This window comes from Chelonia mydas, chromosome 7 (assembly GCF_015237465.2).
Source record: "Chelonia mydas isolate rCheMyd1 chromosome 7, rCheMyd1.pri.v2, whole genome shotgun sequence".
In the NCBI taxonomy this organism is placed as follows: Eukaryota; Metazoa; Chordata; order Testudines; family Cheloniidae; genus Chelonia; species Chelonia mydas.
The window spans coordinates 102,800,470-102,820,304 of NC_057853.1; the positions used below are offsets into that span (position 1 = coordinate 102,800,470).

Below are 19,835 nucleotides of genomic sequence, written 5' to 3' on the forward strand. Positions count from 1 at the left end.
AGCAGCTAGCAGGATTGGCCCCTTAAATTTTGCACTTGGATTACTCGTGGTGGAATTCAGCCAAGCAGACAGGGGGTCCTCGTCTTTAGTAACAATGGTGCAATTTGAGAATATCAAAAACAAGCGTAGAGTAATTTACACAGCCCATCAAACATTTTCACATACAACAAGCATAAGGCAGACTTTATCAAAGAAACAAGAGCTGTTGTATCACAGATGACTCATTTGCTCACACACAAACAAGTTTTATCAATAATCTGTGTGCTAGAAAGGAATTTTTTTAAAAAATAATCAATTACTGTGGGTCTGATCTCCAGGTCCCAGCTTCCACTTGTGCACACAATTTTGTCCAAAGGGTTTTTGCTTGTTGAAATTCTAATGCCTGCCAGAATCTAACAATAGTGTAAGCAGAGGTTTGTGCTGAAAAAGTGGTTGCACAGGCTGATGGCAAAATTATTCAACCACCAGAGGAGATCTGGTAGAGGCCTCTCTGAAAATCAGATCTGGCATAAATGCTCATTTTGCAGCACTATTCTGAAACAGCATTGGGTGCAATGCCATAACTCCTCCTTCCCTTTTAAATCAAGGTGTCATAAGAATACTGGAGCAATCTGTACCTGAGGACAAACGTAAATACAGCAAATCATACTCAGCCGTCATATTCCCTCTTTCTGTGATTAGCCATGTGGAGTGTAAGGTGTATAATGTGCACTGACCTGTACTTCCCTGTCCGTACTTGTAGAGCTCTCATACCGCACTGCTGGGCACCTCCTACATCATTCACAATATCGTCTCCAATCATGATGGCCTGTCACAGCAATGAAATACAGACAAAATTGGTGTCAAGTGAATTTTATTTCTGCCATACTTCATCTTTCTTGACATAATAAACTGCTTGATTTGATGTTTAATACTGCCATCATACAAATTAAACAAGATAATATTGTCATCATATTGATTAAAAGTCATCCTACACTGAATATAATTCACACTGCACCTCTGCTGGCTATGAACAGTATATATCCACACAATTTGAAATCAAATCAGAAGAGTCAAAAATGATTAGGCACAGTACAAAAACAATGTAGAAATTCATAAAGTTAGTCCTACATTCCTACCAAACATGTTTTTATGTTATGGCAATGGCAGTTAAGATAATATAAAGTTTTAAACATTTCCTTAGAAGTTATACTATAAAGGCTGATCAAAATGTTTGCAAATCTATGAAAAAAATAACTTGGGAACATTTATTCTCAAATCACACTTGGGAAATATGAAAATTTAGACAGACATGCATCACAATGCAGTCCAATGTCATGTTATGCAAAAATACATAGCATTTTCCATGTGTGTAGCAATGATCGCATCAAAATCAGTTACTGTCTATGAAAGTGAAATACTGTATAAGCAAACTAAAGTACATTGGTTACAAAGCAAAATTTAACTGAGAAAAGTCTCTGTGTATTGTGACAATACTCTGTCCTTGACTCCGTGAGTCCCGCGTTTCCTAGCGGATTTCGCTAGCCTCAGAGGCTCACTGTGATCCTCCACGTAACCCTGCTCTCTCCAGAGACAAGGGTCACAGTCTACTGAGCCATTTTCATCATAAGCCAGTGAGGGAGGTGAGGAGAAGTTATCTGTCCTTGCACAGTCTCTGTTGTCTCCCAGTCTCAGTGATTAATCAGGGGGCAAAGGTGGGGGGGGGAGCCTGGGCCCACCCTCTACTCTGGGCTCCAGCCCAGGGACCCTATTAGTATCAGCTATGGTAGCTGACCTTTTAGAAACATGACATGTACAATTCCCTGGGCTACTTCCCCCACACAGCAACCCTCACTTCCTCAAGCTCCACTTCACCCTTACCTCAGGGCCTCCTTCCTTGTGCCTGATATGGTGTGTGCTACTCAGTCTCTCCAACAGCACAACTTCCTCCTACAGCTCCTGCCATGCACACCCACCTGACTGACTGGGAGGCTTTCAACTAATGTCAGCCAGCCCCTGATTGGCTTCAGGTGTCCCAATCAACCTAGCATTCTCCCTGCCTTCTGGAAAGTTCTTAATTGGCCCAAGGTGTCTTAATTGACCTGGAGCAGCTGCCATTTCACTTATCCTGGTACCAGGGATTTGTTTAGCCTGGAGCTAATATATCTATCTCCCACTACTTTTCTATAGCCATCTGGCCTTGCCCCATCACTGTGCATGCTCAATACACACAGTTTTCATATGGTGATATCTTTGTTAAATCAAAATCCATTTGTTTCAAACCAAACTAGAGTCATAAGTGACAAGTTTCAAGTCTTTGCTGTCACCCTGCCTTCCCCTCCTTTGGATTTAAAAATGGCTGACTGCTTTATCTCAAACTTCCCCCATACCCCAAAAAGAAAAAAATAACCTCTGAGCAATCACAGAAAAGTTCAGCCCCAAATTATGACTCAGCATTCTTTCCTCATCCAAATCTCTCAATAAATTCTGGACTGCACCCAAGATAAACGAAGGCAGTTTACATTAGAGGGCTACAAAGTGCATTATAGGGTAGACTGGGAAAATACATCTTGTTCAAAAACATGTCAAACAACAGGTTTTAGCTCCCATTTTTCAAACATGACTATGCACCTACTATAGACAGAGCTAGTTGTGTTTGAAAATGTATTAACTAGTTACATGACCAAACTATCTTAGCTGCAAGTTTGCTACAGTAGCTGCTTAACTTGCAACCTTACCTAAAGTGCTACCAGGCTTCCACAATAATTATACCTCACAACTCTCTCTCATTACTCATTTTTTGCCGAAATTTACTTCTCTTCCACATTAAACTTGCTATCTCAATTATTCTAACATTGACACAGTAGAAATATAGACTTGTTACACGGGGGTTACACACAGTATTTATTTTTATATTATATAAATTGGTCTCACATTTTAAGCGCTCTGCCCTACATTTTTTCTTGTGTCCCTCATTACAGGTCTATGTTCCACCTACGGGCCTTTGTAGGTTAAAAGGCACATTTGTAACTGGACCAGAATTGCCTTAGATGGCAATGGTGTTGCCAAGAATAGCATCAAGGGGACTCCACTGAGCATGCACAGAAAACCAGCCTAGCATTTTTCCATCTGACTTGGGCGGATAAATAGGCCATTGTCAGAGAGGTCATGGGAATGAGTCACATACACCACAAATGGGGGTTGGCTTCTCTAGTAACCATATTCTAAGGGGAATTCTGATTTGTTTCTGTGTGTTTGTATGTGTGGCGTGCAACAGCTTTATTAAAATAACATACAGAATCTTTCTATTTTAGGCATCATTCCAGTTACCATTTCTAGCTAATATTAAAACCTCTTCTTTCCTAGCCTGGTCCTTGAAACACATCTTTTTCATATACGATGCAGCCACATAGCAGCATGCGCATCAAGTGTTCCCATAATGAGGGCCAAATTTAAGAGCCTTTGCTCTATACAGTCACACTGTTATCACAGCCCCCGCCGCTGCTGTTTAGATAGAGCACAAATGAAGACTCACAAACTGAAGTAACAGAAAATTTGGTTGCCATAGTGTGTTGGGTCTGATGCTGGGGAGGGAATGAACCATTTCCATAGATTCACAGAATTTAAGGACAGAAGAGATGACATGCTCTGGCCCTCCGTCACCATACCTTATAACTATTAAAATTTTCAATTTGTAGCATTCATGGAGCTATTCTGTGTCTGCCTCATTGTTTCAAAGAGTTTAAGGCCAGACAGGGCCAGCAGATCAACTAACCCAATCTCTTATATGTACACCCCACGCCATTAAGTTTCACCCACTTACTCCTGCACTGAGCCCAGTAACTTATGTTTGACTAAAGCATGTCTTCCAGAAAGGCATCCAGTTTTAAGAGATGAAGAATCCATCCTTTCTCTTAGTAGTTTATTCCAACGGTTTAATCACTTTCACTACACGTGACAGTTAAAAACTTGTGCCTGATTTCTAATTTGAATTTGCCTGGTTTCAGCTTCCAGCCACTGGCTCTTGTGATGCCTTTCTCGGCTAGGTTGATGAGCCCTCTAGTACCTGGTGTTTTCTGCCCATGAAGGTACTTGTATACTGTGATCAAGGCACCTCTCAATCTTCTTTTTGATAAGCTAAACAGATTGAGCGGTTTAAGTCTCTCACTGTACGGGCATTTTGTTCAGCCCTCACACCACTTTTGTGGCTATTTTCTGCATTCTCTCCAATTTCTCGACAACAGGGAGCACTGGGGACTGGAGTGAGGAAGGAGGCAGCGCCTCCCTTGATATTTCAATGTGAAGCAAACAGGGATTCCCCGAAGGAGTGCAAGCTGGGAAATAGCAAGGCAGCCAAATAGCCACCTTCTTCCTGATCTAGCACCAGAGCTTCACAATGCTAGCAGCTGACAATGGGGGCCATTAGCCCTCACACACACACACAGAGCTCCACAGGCATTGGGAAAAGGGGCAGGAGCAGAGCCTCTTGCTTTCCCTCCAGTCATCTCTCACCCACAAGCATCGGCTTCAGTAGCTTCGAAATTAGCCCCCTCATCATCAAACTCCTCCCCCTCCCTTCAGGCAGCTCTCCATGGCTACTGGTGCCTCCCTGACTCCTGTATGGGAAAGGGGGCAGAATCCATGGAGAGTCAGTGGAGGCTGCAGGGAGATAATATGAATGAGTTTCTCGTCTCCTGTATGTCAGCAGGACTCTATTGCAGGCATGACCGTCCTCAGATTCACTGCAGAGCTGCCTTCCACAAGGGCAGGGGCCCATGTGGCCTTGGTTTTGGGGACTGTAAGGGTATATCTACACTGCAATTAGACACCCGTGGCTGGCCCATGTCAGCTGACTCAGGCTAAGGGGCTGAGGCTAAGGGACTGTTTAATTGCAGTGTAGACATTCGGAGTTGGGCTGCAGCCCAAGCCCTGGTGCCCTCCCACCTCACAGGATCCTGGACCTAGAGCCCGGACTCCCGCCCAAGCCTGAACTTCTATATTGCAATTAAACAGCCCCTTTGCCTGAACACCAGTCAGCTGGCACAGGCCACCTGCAGGTGTTTAATTGCAGCAGTATAGACATACTCTAAGAGGACATGAATTCTTAAGGAAATGGGTCTTCACTCCAGTTCTAAAACCCTAAAAGGGGATTTCCTTTGAAAAAGGGAAACCATGAAGATGGGTTTCTGAGGGATCTGAGCACTTGTGAGTAGCTGAGAAGGCTGCTCACCAGTGGTGTGTTATATTCTGCATAGGCAAGTTTTCATGCAAGAAGACAGTCAGCTCAGAAAGTGCAGCTGCAAAAGAGCACTGATGCCTATCCAGGCCAGCTTGTGGCATACGCATACAAAAATGTACTCCAACCTCGGGGGATTTCATAGATTTACTATCGGTGAAGGGCAATAATCACTAAAGGAGGAGCAATTATTCCCAAATCATTTAGGATTTAAAAAAATCATTGGCAAGAAGATAGAGGTCAAGAGGTGCACTGTCAAGGGAAATAAAAAAACTCTACCTGTCAAACCTAGGTTTAACTTCCTCTCTGACTGTAATATGGTGAGAGAGAGAGAGAGAAAGAGAGAGAACTGAAAGGTCACACACCCACTGAAAGCAAGAATTAAAAGATCCCCACTTATGATCACATTTTACAGAGGGAACACAGGTGATTAGTCTGTTCAATGAGCATGTGGAAGTTATTTCTTTTTAAAATTCAACTAAAAATTTACCAAAAAAGACAAAATGTACTAAGGCTGTCAGGAAACCATGACAATATTAACTGGATATATCAAAAATTGGAAGGAGTTGTAATATATATTTTTCTACATCCTATAAAATGGAAGCAATGAAAGAGGGTTTATATATATTTCTTGAAAGAATGCATATTCTCTAAAAATTACACTTTACGGGAGCGCTGGATGGCTCAGGGAAATTGGTCATTATATATTTTTAAAATAGCCCTTTATCTCCAGGATGCTGGTTCAAATCCAACCCCAATCAGTAGTGATGAGAAAACAGTTACTGTGAAATGGCTGATCAATGACATCTGACAGCCACAAAATAATCCCTAGTGGATATATGGCCATATCATAGATATCACCGCTACAATTGGAAATCTTGTTGGCAGTCTGAACACATGTGGACTGAACCATCTTCTCACCCCCAAAAGTAGTCCGTGCTAGTAAGCTTATGGAGCACTGGTAGGGCAGTATGTGGAAACTTTCTCTTACTGTACCTGTTCTGTGAATAGTGGAGTTTAGCCAGGGTTGCCGACCTGGAACTATATACACACACACACAAACAAACTCACACACTAATTTTGAAGGAGAAGAAATTACAGATTAAGAAGATGAATGACACAGCCAAAACATCTATGCTAAACAAAATAATAACTTTGTGTTTTTTTACACTTAAGCCAAGCTCACATGCTGTACTTTGAAGTGAAGTGAAGTGCATGGAGAAAGTAAATGGATAAGATGCCACCGAAATATCTATGCTAACTTTAATAGAATTTTCATACAGTGTAACCTCCAAGAATAAAAAGTATTTTTGCATAAGCAGATTTTTTCTACAGGCTTAATAGCCATAATCATGTTAAATATGACTGGGATGTGCAGCAATAGAAGTCTATATGCAAAATCTTAACTAATGTATTAAAATCCTTTATAAGAGAAACTTCTTGTATTTACTTTTCTCCTCTTTCCCCTCAGCCTGATAATCATCTAGGCTTTGAGATTCCAATTCACTTTAAAATGATGTGTATATCTGGGACCCCTACTTGGTGAGCAACCAAACATGCAAAGGGCATCAAATGTGAATTCTGACCTGCAAGATATTGTACAATAAGGCAGATAAGATAGAGACAAATACGCTGGGACACTGGGGCAGTTTTCCAAACGCCTAATGGGCAGTTATATTTGAATTGATCTTTCAATGGAAGTTGAGCGCCTAACTCCTATTTGTGCCATTACAAATCTCTCCTAAACCCCAGAGGGGCGATCCCATCCCAAATAAATGCAGAAAGTACAACCACAGAAGTAGACACCTTCTACCACTCTTGGAGTGACCTCACTGGGTTTTATGCATCACTAACTCCGGGGTTTGCAGGTAACAGAATCAGATTTTGTTAGCTACCTGTAGTTTATGTACTCTGGTATGACATGCCATAATTCCCATTAAAACAAGAAAATCTGCTATAGACAGAACTTTTTGTGATAATATAATATTTCTGGAACCTTAACATTATTTAGGTTTTATTGTAAATTTGTCAAAATCATCCATAGTTTCATCAGCCTTAAAACATTTGAATTACGTATTTCAATAACCTATAAGATGTGTTATTCTTTGCCATATTACTGAACCATAAGAAGGCTCTGGCTACCTCTTAGAGATTTACATTTCCAATCTACTGAAGTAATACCATCAATCTGTTATTTTTATGCCACTGAGGAAAGATTACAATGAAAACTGGACTTCAGGGAGTTCCTTCTACTCGAAGTGCAAGTTGAAAACATCTCAGCAGTAGAAGGCAAAGTCAGGGTCTCAGTAAGAAGCAGTCATCAAGGGAAATGACTGGTGATTATTGATTAAAGCAGCCTGAGAATTTTAAACATTGACACAGCCTACCATTACTGTAGTGAGATAGCATTATAAAAAAAAAGATATTTTTTCATTAAAAATAAGGTAATAGAAAATTGTAATATATTTTATAAAACACAATTCGTCTAAAATTATTTAACGATTGTGTGCTACTGCTCATTTGACGTTTAAATGGATTTCAGAAATGGAATAAATTATTACTGAGTATTTTATAATGGTAGAAGCAATTAAACTGCTCCTTATTTTGCAGTCATAGGTATAGACATACAGCACATTTAGGAGAGAGAGAAAAACATTATATAACAGATCATTAGGGAACCAATTGTATTGTAAGAACACTGTACTTTTATATGTGTACACACACACACACACACACTCTCTCTCTCTCTCACTCTTACACTTGCAAAGTCTAGTTAGGAAATGCCAGAATTAATGCTACGCAAATAACTTTGATTTGGCCCCCTTGTGCGTATGCATTATGGTACAACCTATTCTTCAGCCTACATACTATTTTTCTGCAGTGAAAAGTGTCAAGTAACTTAAACTATAGGTAGCACTACCAGCTCTGCCTATAATATAATTTCTTTCAGTTATTTAATACACACACACACACACACTTTTTATATATAAAAACACATACACAATATATATATTGAATATATAAAAAACACTCTATATAGACACACGCAACGTGGAGGCGTCTACCCAGGCCCTGGTCTTGACTTGCTGCGAATGAGGCCTGCATGTCCCTGCTGATGAAACCCAGGCTGAGGGAATCACCTGATATGAGAGGTGTTTCCCTTAGGAAGCAGGTAAGAGAGCTGCAGGAGGAGATGCTTCATCTGCGTAGCATCCAGGAGCATGAGGATCTCATCAACAGAACGTACATGTATACATCTGGGACAGAGGACGTTACCTGTCTATAGAGGACTACAGCAGCACCAGAGGAGGAAGGAGGAATGGCTGTTTTAAAGGGAAGAGACTGGCTGCTGGCCACATTGGCATTAGACAGTGCTCCACCCCCCACCCAAGTCCACTGTCTATTGTGGTGACAAACGAGTATGCTGTACTGGTAACAGGAAGTTGAGGAGCAGACCCCAGTGACTGAGGAGGACCTACCTACCCCAAAGGTGGAAGGCTCATGGCCATTGCACCCAAGAGGAGGCAGCGTAAGGTGCTGGAGGTCAGAGACTCTCTTCTGAGAGGCATGGAGACACCCATCTGCTGACCTGACATGATGACCAGAGAAATGTGTTGCCTGCCTGGGGCCCATGTCAGAGATGTTATGGAAAGGTTGCCGAGGCTCTCTGATCACTACCCTATGCTCCTCAGCCACATGGATACTAATGATCCTGTCAGGCAACCCTGAGGAGATCAGCAGTGACTACAAAGGTGAAGGGGTCAAGGCACCAGTTGAACTCTTGTCCATCCTCCCGGTTGAATCATAGAAGATTAGGGTTGGAAGAGACCTCATAAGAACATAAGAATGGCCATACTGGGTCAGACCAAAGGTCCATCCAGCCCAGAATCCTGTCTACCGACAGTGGTCAATGCCAGGTGCCCCAGAGGGAGTGAACCTAACAGGTAATGACCTAGTGATCTCTCTCCTGCCATCCATCTCCACCCTCTGACAAACAGAGGCTAGGGACACCATTCCTTACCCATCCTGGCTAATAGCCATTAATGGACTTAACCTTCATGAATTTATCCAGTTCTCTTTTAAACCCTGTTATAGTCCTAGCTTTCACAACCTCCTCAGGCAAGGAGTTCCACAGGTTGACTGTGCGCTGAGTGAAGAAGAACTTCCTTTTATTTGTTTCCCATTAATTTCATTTGGTGGCCCCTAGTTCTTATATTATGGGAACAAGTAAATAACTTTTCCTTATTCACTTTCTCCACACCACTCATGATTTTATATACCTCTATCATATCCCACCTTAGTCTCCTCTTTTCCAAGCTGAAAAGTCCTAGCCGCTTTAATCTCTCCTCATATGGGACACGTTCCAAACCCCTAATCATTTTAGTTGCCCTTTTCTGAACCTTTTCTAATGCCAATATATCTTTTTTGAGATGAGGGGACCACATCTGTACGCAGTATTCAAGATGTGGGCGTACCATGGATTTATATAAGGGCAATAAAATATTCTCCGTCTTACTCTCTATCCCTTTTTTAATGATTCCTAACATCCCGTTTGCTTTTTTGACTGCCACTGCACACTGTGTGGACGTCTTCAGAGAATTATCTATGATGACTCCAAGATCTTTCTCCCGATTAGTTGTAGCTAAATTAGCCGCCATCACATTGTATGTATAACTGGGGTTATTAGAAGGTCATCTAGTGCAACCCCGTGCTCAAATCAGGACCAACACCAACTAAATCATCCCAGCCAGGGCTTTGTCAAGCCGGGTCTTAAAAACCTCTAAGGATGGAGATTCCACCACCTCCCTAGGGAACCCATTCCAGTGCTTCACCACCCTCCTAATGAAATAGTTTTTCCTAATATCCAACCTAGACCTCCCACACTGCAACTTGAGACCACTGCTTCTTGTTCTGTCATCTACCACCACTGAGAAGAGCCTAGCTCCATCCTCTTTGGAACCCCCCTTCAGGTAGTTGAAGGCTGCTATCAAATCCCCCCGCCCCCACTCTTCTCTTCTGCCAACTAAATAAGCCCAGTTCCCTCAGCCTTTCCTCATAAGTCATGTGCTCCAGCCCCCTAATCATATTCGCTGCCATCCGCTGGACTCTCTCCAATTTTTCCACATCCCTTCTGTAGCGGGGGGCCCAAAACTGGACACCATACTCCAGATGTGGCCTCACCAGTGTCAAATAGAGGGGTATAATCACTTCCCTTGATCTGCTGGCAATGCTTTTACTAATGCAGCCCATTATGCCTTCTTGGCAACAAGGGCACACTGTTGACTCATATCCAGCTTATCATCCACTGTAATCCCCAGGTCCTTTTCTGCAGGACTGCTGCTTAGCCAGTCGGTCCCCAGCCTGTAGCGGTGCATGGGATTCTTCTGTCCTAAGTGCAGGACTCTGCACTTGCCCTTGTTGAGCCTCATCAGATTTCTTTTGGCCCAATCCTCCAATTTGTGTAGGTAACTCTGGACCCTATCCCTACCTTCCAGCATATCTACCTCTCCCCCCAGTTTAGTGTCATCTGCAAACTTGCTGAGGGTGCAATCTATCCCATCATCCAGATCATTAATAAAGATGTTAAACAAAACCAGCCCCAGGACCAACCCCTGGGGCACTCCGCTTGATATCAGCTGCCAACTCGACACTGAGCCGTTGATCACTACCCATTGAACCCAACAATTTAGCCAGCTTTCTATCCACCTTATAGTCCATTCATCCAATCCATACTTTTTTAACTAGCTGGCAAGAATACTGTGGGAGACCGTATCAAAAGCTTTGCTAAAGTCAAGATATATCACGTCCGCTGTTTCCCCATATCCACAGAGCCAGTTATCTCATCATAGAAGGCAATCAGGTTGGTCAGGCATGACTTGCCCTTGGTGAATCCATGTTGACTGTTCCTGATCACCTTCCTCTCCTCCAAGTGCTTCAAAATGGTTTCCTTGGGGACCTGCTCCATGATTTTTCCAGGGACTGAGATGAGGTTGACCACTCTGTAGTTCCCCAGTTCTCCTTCTTCCCTTTTTAAAAGATGGGCAATATATTTGCCTTTTTCCAATTGTCCGGCACCTCCCCCGATCACCACGAGTTTTCAAAGATAATGGCAATGGCTCTGCAATCACATCAGCCAATTCCCTCAGCACCCTCGGATGCATTAGATCTGGACCCATGGACTTGTGCATGTCCAGCTTTTCTAAATAGTCCTTAACCTGTTCTTTCATCACTGAGGGCTGCTCACCTCCTCCCTATATGGTGCTACTCAGTGCAGCAGTCTGGGAGCTGACCTTGTCTGTGAAGACTGAGGTAAAAAAAGCATTGAGTACTTTTTCCACATCATCTGTCACTAGGTTGCCTCCCCCATTCAGTAAGGGTCCCACACTTTCCCTGACCTTCTTGTTGCTAACATACCTGTAGAAACCCTTCGTGTTACCCTTCACATCCCTTGCTAGCTGCAACTCCAGTTGTGTTTTGGCCTTCCTGATACACCCCTGCATGCTTGAGCAATATTTTTATACTCCTCTCTAGTCATCTGACCAAGTTTCCACTTCTTGTAAGCTTTCTTTTTGTGTTTAAGCTAACCGAAGATTTCACCGTTATGCCAAGCTGGTTGCCTGCCATATTTGCTATTCTTTCTGCACATCGGGATGATTTGTTCCTGCGCCCTCAATAAGGCTTATTTAAAATATAGCCAGCTTTCCTGGACTCTTTCCCCGCCTCATATTAGCCTCCCAGGGGATCCTGCCCATCAGTTCCCTAAGGGAGTCAAAGTCTGCTTTTCTGAAGTCCAGGGTCCATATTTTGCTACTCTCCTTTCTTCCTTTTGTGAGGATCCTGAACTCAACCATCTCATGGTCACTGCTGCCCAGGTTGCCACCCACTTCTACTTTCCCTACCAATTCTTCCCTGTTTGTAAGCAGCAGGTCAAGAGGAGAACAGCCCCTGGCTGGTTCCTCCAGTAGTTGTACCAGGAAGTTATCCCCAACACTCCAAAAACTTCCTGGATTGTCTGTGTACTGCTGTATTGCTCTCCCAGCAGATGTCAGGGTGATTGAAGTCGCCCATTAGAACCAGGCCCTGTGATCTGGAAACTTCAGTTAATTGTCTGAAGAAAGCCTCGTCTACCTCATCCTCCTGGTCCGGTGGTCAATAGCACACGCCCACCACGACATCACCCTTGTTGCTCTCACTTCCAAACTTAACCCAAAGACTCTCAACAGGCTTTTCTCCAGTTTCTCCAGGCAAGGGCTCACACAGGGACACACACATGCTGGAGATGAATGCATGGCTGTGCAAATAGTGTCGATGGGAGAGCTTCAGCTTCCTCGACCATGGGATGCTGTTCCAGGAAGATGCTCTGCTGGAAAGAGATGGGGTCTACCTGACCAAGTAGTACTCTGAAGGACAGGATTAGAATTCAGAATCACCCTGACAAATTGGAGAGTTGGTCTGAATTCAACATGATGAAATTCAATAAAAGATAAATGCAAAGTACTTCACTTAGGAAGGAAAAATCAAATGCATAACTACAAAATGGGGAATAATGGGCTAGGTGGTGGTACTGCTGAAAAGGATCTGTGGGTTAAAGTGGATCACAAATGGAATATGAGTCAACAATGTAATGCAGTTGAGAAAAAGGCTAATATTATTCTGAGGTGTATTAACAGGTGTGTTGTATGTAAGACACAGGAATTAACTATCCTACTCTACTAGACACTGGTCAGGTCTCAGCTGGAGTATTGTGTCCAATTTCTAGTTCAAAAAAGAACTAGATAAGTTTATGGAGGATAGGTCCATCAATGGCTATTAGCCAGGATGGACAGGGATGGTGTCCTAGCCTCTGTTTGCCAGAAGCTGAAAATGGGCGACAGGATGGATCACTTGATGATTACCTGTTCTGTTCATTCCCTCTGGGGCACCAGGCATTGGCTACTGTTGGAAGACAGGATACTTGGCTAGATGGACCTTTGGTCTGACCCAGTGTGGCCGTTCTTATGTTAATTCTGGGTACTACACTTTAGGAGAGATGTGGACAAATTGAAGAGTCTCTTGTGGAGACTCTACTTTTGTTCTTTTTTGTGTTGTTGTTTCCTTTAACTTAAGTAATAGTCCTTCCTTCTGAAATACTCTAAGATGGTGGAGAGGAGAAAAGAGGGTGTGGTAAAAGGGGAGAATCAGAGGTGGTAAGGAAGGAAGGACAGAACAATTGAAAAGGGAGAAGAGGATGAAGGGATAATTAGGGAGAAGAAAGGTGTATGGTACAGGACACGCAGCGTGATAGGAAGAGGGAAGTAATGGAAGGGCACAAAGGATCACAAGAGGAAGAGGACAAAATATGGAAAAATTACGTTGTATATTTCAGGAGTGAATTTCCTGCATTACAGTACTTCTGCTAGGTGATTGAGAAGAACATGCAGTGGAGAAGAAATAGAGGAGGTCACTGCACTCGGATATTTATACTACATTTACACTAGCAGACAAGGTCAGACTCTGCTGTCTAATTAGATTTGTGGGTTGGGCCAGAAATTTTTTTCTTTACATTTTTATTTTAAAGATTCTTCATCAGATCTTTCGAAGATTTCATGGGAATAAATATATGTATAATGTAAATATAAGGTAACATTTTAGAATGGCCATTAAAAAAAGCACTTTTCATTTGCCAGTGTGGGCCCAATCCTGAAGTCCATACTCCATCAATCTTTCCACTGGTTTCAATGAAAGTTTTGACTGAGAAAAGATTGCCAGTTGGTGCCCCAGAAATATACTTTTTTTATTCAGGTGACAATAACTGTGCAGCACATCTAGTGAATGTTGCACAAGACATCTTACCTGCTGTGGCTCAACTTCCATTTCTGCCAAGGCTGATTGGAAAAACATTTTTGCCGGCTTTCCCACCACCTCAGCTTGAACATCACAAGCATACTAAGAAAAAGGACAGAAATAATATTGTATAGATTAGAAATGGATTTGTTCAACTCCACATTCTCTGTAGATTGTATGAAAGAGTATGTGATTACTGACTGATTCCTTTCAATAACGTATGGATTAGTAGATGCAAGTAACTAACAGAGGATTTGGATAATACAAGTGTTGACTGTTCTGTTAGGGGCAAAGGCCCTCTTGAAATGTGTAGAAGTAAGAACTGGGCATATTTTTCAACATGAAAGTAGTTTTCTAATCCTAATCTTGCTCACACTTGAGTCACAAAAATTCATTGTTACAGCAATGATGTGCTTTACTGACAAACTTGTCTTCAGGAATTGTGGGTGAATTTCAAGGATATGGAGGTTTTGTGAACCATATAGCCCATTTTTAAGGTTGAAAGCCTTATTTAGCTGTAGTTATATACCCATGTTGTAATAAATAAGATGTTCCTAGCTAACAGGAAGCCTGCACTGTTTATTATGGACAGGCAACCCCCCCCAAAAGCTACATTGGCACAAGTGAGTTCACTGCATTCACATGGTACAGTATATATACATGCTCTTTATTTTTCCATTAGAATGCTCCCCGTATCCCCTCCCCTCCCACTTTGCTCCTTTCTCCCTAGTTGCTCTGAATTTATTTTTCATCCCTCTCTGAGCCTCAGGGCAGGTCTACACTACAAGCTTGCATCGGTACAGCTGTAGCGCTTCTGGTGAAGATGCTCTAAACTGACGGGCAAGAGCTCTTCTGTCAGCTTAATAATTCCATCTCAGCAAGAGGCAGTAGCTATATCGGTGGGAGAGCACCACTGTCTACACAGGGAGTTAAGGTCAGTATAACTATGTCGCTAAGGGGTGTGGACATTTTCATACCCCTGAGCAATGTAGTTATACCAAAATAAGTGTGTAGTGTAAACCTGGCCTCAGTAAAAGGGGCATAATAACTCTTCCCTTCACTCATATTTAGCGTGACTTATCTAATAGGCCCCATTCCTATTATGACTTCAGCACACGCCTAGTTTCATGCATGAGTCATCTAATTATAATCAATGGCATTACTCATATGCTGAAAGTTGGACATGTGCTTAAACATCTTGCTAAATCAGAACCTTACACTGTAAGCTCTTAAGAAAAAGGAGTTTCTTACCATGCACATTCCTAGCGCAAAGCCTTGCATAAAGGGGCACCAGTCCTGGTTGGGATATCTAGCCTTTGTAACAGGAATTCTCTCTGCCCCATTCTTCACTGAATTTCTTCATTGTATTTTTCCTCTCTGACTCCTTTTTCCACTGTCTTTCCTTCCCATACAGGAGCCCAATAATATTAAAGTTCAAGCTGAAACTTTTGAATACATAATATAAGAATGGGGTCAGAGCCAAGCGAAATGAGTTCACCCATTCACATGCGCAGCAATGCAGTTAATTTATAGTAATTTCCTCTCCCAAAATGAGCAAAAAGAATTACAGAAGATAACACATATTTCTATCAGTTATTTTGAGCAAGGTGCACAGAGCAGGTAAACATAATACAAGCTATAAAATACCTCTAATGCCTTCATATACACTCCAACATCAAGTTTCAGACCATCGGTTTCTTTATAATAGCATCTGGAAATGGAAGTGATAAAGATGTTGGCAATTGAACATAAACTATATTCTATTAATTCTGTGCCTATGCAAATGTGTGTATGGCTGGGACTAGAAGATAAGTAATTAAGAATTCTGGAGCCTTAATTTACAGTGAATTGTACTACGCAGTCTGTCCGCTACTCAATGTGGTGCACTGCTAACGGGGAGACCTAACCAGATCCCAAGATCAAATTCAGACCTGCCACATGTCGCATAATTCCACTGACTCCAATGAAGTTCAACCATCCTATGCCAGGGCTGAATTTGGCCCCGTGCTTCTATTTAAACTGGTTACCACTGCTGTGTATTAGTGTGTCTCACAAAGGATGACAGCTGCGTTACTACTCTCTAATTGCTAATCGCTAACCCATTTCTCTCACATGAAGAAAACAGGGACATTAGTTCGGGGCTAAGCTGCCTGAGGGGGCTCCTCGTTCAAAATAACACAACCAGTTTAAGAGCGCCTCTATTTTCTTGACTTTTTTTTCTTAGAAGTTCATCTGTCCAAAAAGAGATTAACTGCAAAATTATTAGCATTGACTTCAATGGAGTTGCAACTGCTTATGTCAGGCCCAACATAATTCTCTGGTTCTATCTGGCTACAGTTCTTAAGTCATAGGGTCTACACCTCCTCCCAGTGAAATCAATCAGTTTTGCCATTAAGTTTGGCAATTGCTGCACAGTATTGGGACTATACTGTACAAGTCACAGGATACACCACTTACACACAAACAATTCATGGAGAAAGATCACATAATATATTAATGACTAAATTTTTTCACATATCTGTTAACAAATGTTAAAACTTTATAGTTTGTTATTATCATTTGTATTGTGGTAGCAGGCAGTGGCCGCAAACAGATTCAGAGCCCGACAGTGGTGTCACAGTACAAACACCATACACTTTTCCCATGTGTTTCCTGCAAAGTTTAAATGAATGCTGCAGGGAGATGTTAGTGGAGAATCTTGCTGATTCACTGCGGCAGGTGTAGTCTGTTAGCTCCACCCTGGATAGAAGGGAAGTGTGTGTGGATTTTTCTCTTGAGTGGTCCTGTGAACAGGACCATCTCTAGGCACCAGCAAAGCAAGCACGTGCTTGGGGTGGCACAATTCCAGGGGCAGCATTCCGGCCACCCTTTTTTGCTTGGGTGGCATTCCGGCCACCCTTAGGCAGTTGCACTCTCGGAGCTTGGGACGGCAAATTTTTGCTTCGGGCGGCAAAAAACCTAGAGCTTGCCCTGCCTGTGAACAAAGGGTTGGAGCTGAGAAGTTCTAAGAGGGAAGTTGAGAAGCAATCTGGAGAAAAGGCTTACACTGTCATTTATGGCCAAGGTCTTCAAAATTGTATTGGGTGCCCAACTTGAGATGTTTTAAAGGGACCTCTTTTTCAAAAATTGCAGAGCACCTATCCTCTGAATCAGCTGCCTCAAGCTGAGCACCCAAAATCACTAGTGGCTCTGAAAATCTTGGTGCCTGCCTAAGTGTTATAATGAGTTATCTTTTAAAATAAAGACACTGTGTGTGTTGGCTGTGTTTTGGAACAGGAGGAGCACCATCCGTTCCAGCACCTAGGACACAATACCTTGGGCTACATTTGGCAACCTGTTTTCTTCAGGCTGGAGAAGTCCTACTGGGGAGGTGAAGCTTTTCAAAAAGCTGATTTAGTCATAGTTATTTTTGAGTTTTTAAAGAGCAGGTTATTAATGAACCTGCCGAGATAAATACCGGTGGCCCTGAAGGAGCCATTCTTGTCTGTTGTGCAACACACATTTTGGTTTTTTTTAAATGTTAATTCTTGGCCCCAGAAGCTGTAGTGACAACTCCTTATCTCAAGGGCTCAATAGACCATAATGGAAATGGAAAAATCTTCTTAGTTTGTGGATTATTGACGTTGGAGAACAGCTTAATGGCTGCCCAGGAGCAGTTAAATCCATTGTGCTGCTACCCCTTGACACATTTTGTCTGTGGATTCTTCAATATGGGTGAAAAGTCCCTACAACTATTCATGTAGAAGAATAAACAGAAAGATAAAGAAAAAGATTGAGAACCATCAATGTCATCACTTCTGTACATCAAAGAACCAGCTGATTGCAAATAACACTGTCCTTCCAAATATAAAACAGAATGACCCTATGTTATAGATCTGCAACACAAAAGTGATAAAACCTTTGAATCCCATGTGTATTTATTTATTTGTGTTGCCTTAAATTAAAAACAGGCTGACCAATTTTTTATTAAAGATTCTTTTTAAAAAACATATGTTCAAATTCTGTGAGCTCAAATTTCATCTGGAGCCTATTTTTTATGACCAAGCACATGGACACTACAGACAGGGGTGCTATAGAAATTGCTGAGCTAGACAGTCTGCTAGATAGGTTTCCAGACCCTGAAAACAGAGGTTGTATGAGACACAGTGGCACAAATGATGTCAAGAATAGGGTCAGCGATCTGAAGTGCCACGTAAAAAGCATCAACAAACTGCCCTTACTGTTCACATATGGAATTAGAGTAATTAAAAAAAAACAGAACACCTTGACTGATTTCTTCTAAAGTTTTAGTTCATTCTCTAGAAAGCAAAAGTGTCAGAGTCACTGAAGCAGAATGCCCTCTTCCTGAAAATGGAGTGATTTACATTTAGCATCTGTTTTGGACTGAGAGTGGGAATTGGCTTTGTAATTTCTTCTGTCATGCCACTGTCAGAAAATTAAGCTGTTTACGCTAGACTATAGAAGGTTAATGGCTGTTCTAGCAAAGGTCAAGTGGCCATTTTAAAGAGAGGCTGTGCTGAATAATCAAAAATGGCAGAAGGATAAAGCATAAAATCTTATCTGACTGCTCATTGTACATTTCTTTCAGTCATACAGGGACCTGTCTGCAGCCTGATCAGGAAAACTTTAAAGATCTGTGCTAATGCAAATTACCATTGTAATAAGAAAATATAAAAGTACTAAATAATCTTAAAAGCTTTGGGGTAACTTGACCATACTTAGGGCAAAATTAAACACTGCTATTTGATTTGTCTTGGTATAAATGCTGGCAGCTCATACTTAGTCATGATGGCATGCAATTTGCCTGTCCTGTAAAAAAGAAAAATTAAATCACGTGCAATGTAAAAACAAGTAAAGGCTTTTAAAAATAACTTGTGAGCTAATTCTTTTTTACATGTGGTCATTTGATTTGTTTTCTTGGATCATGAAGTGCATTTTGGATTGTTTTTTTCTACTCTGCAGGGTCTGGAATTTTGTTATTTTCAAGTTAAAGTTGTATGTAGTTCATGTTCAGATTTTGACAGTATTAAATATAGCAGCTTTTAAAAAGTGTCAAAGCCAGAACATAATTTCATGATCTTTTTCATGACAATTAAATCACTATGTAACATTTATATCCTCTTCTGGGACAGTTCTCCGTCCCATTAAAACCAACAGCAAAACTGCCACTGATTTTACTCGGAGCAGGCCTGGGCTCTATCCTCAGCTTGTGTAAACTGTAATAGGCCTGAGGATCTCCCACTGTTACTATATTGGTTGAATTATCTTAACACTGAATGTTGCCACCTAGTTCTCTTTCAATTTTAAGCACCCAGACAAGTGGGTTTTATTTCTGTCTCATGCAGGTGTAAACTGGGAGTAACTTCATCAATAGACAGGTTTCAGAGTAGCAGCCGTGTTAGTCTGTATTCACAAAAAGAAAAGGAGCACTTGTGGCACCTTAGAGACTAACAAATTTATTTGAGCATAATGCTCAAATAAATTTGTTAGTCTCTAAGGTGCCACTAGTACTCCTTTTCATCAATAGAGTTACACAGGTGCATAACACGTGTGAGATTAGCATAAGAATTGGAATCAATCGCATAATTTATACAAGGGTGCTCAAACTGCTCAGAACCCAAGGGTGCACTGGTAATTTGCAGTGTGCAGATTACTAATCTCTTTGGATACCAATGAGTCAGATTTTACAGCCATTCTGTTAGAGAAGTGTTTTCTCCCCCATGCCTTACAGTCTTCAGCTTAGCTTCCAGTTAACTAACTTTTAAACACAGTTGTCTTTTCAGGAATGTGCCACTGG

The 19,835-nt window shown here is 41.8% G+C and overlaps 1 protein-coding gene across 5 annotated transcripts in view; it reads right to left on the reverse strand.

The window, feature by feature from the left end:
* LOC102935944 (phospholysine phosphohistidine inorganic pyrophosphate phosphatase) overlaps window positions 1-19,835 on the reverse strand; it is a 163,676-nt gene that overhangs the window by 112,308 nt on the left and 31,533 nt on the right. For all 5 annotated transcript variants that reach the window (XM_007053055.4, XM_043551600.1, XM_027819804.3 and 2 more), the window contains exons 4-6: window positions 15,686-15,749; window positions 14,048-14,140; window positions 717-808 (exon numbers count right to left, since the gene is read on the reverse strand). In XM_007053055.4, coding sequence (XP_007053117.1) covers window positions 717-808; window positions 14,048-14,140; window positions 15,686-15,749 — 249 coding nt within the window. The remainder of the gene's footprint in view (window positions 1-716; window positions 809-14,047; window positions 14,141-15,685; window positions 15,750-19,835) is intronic.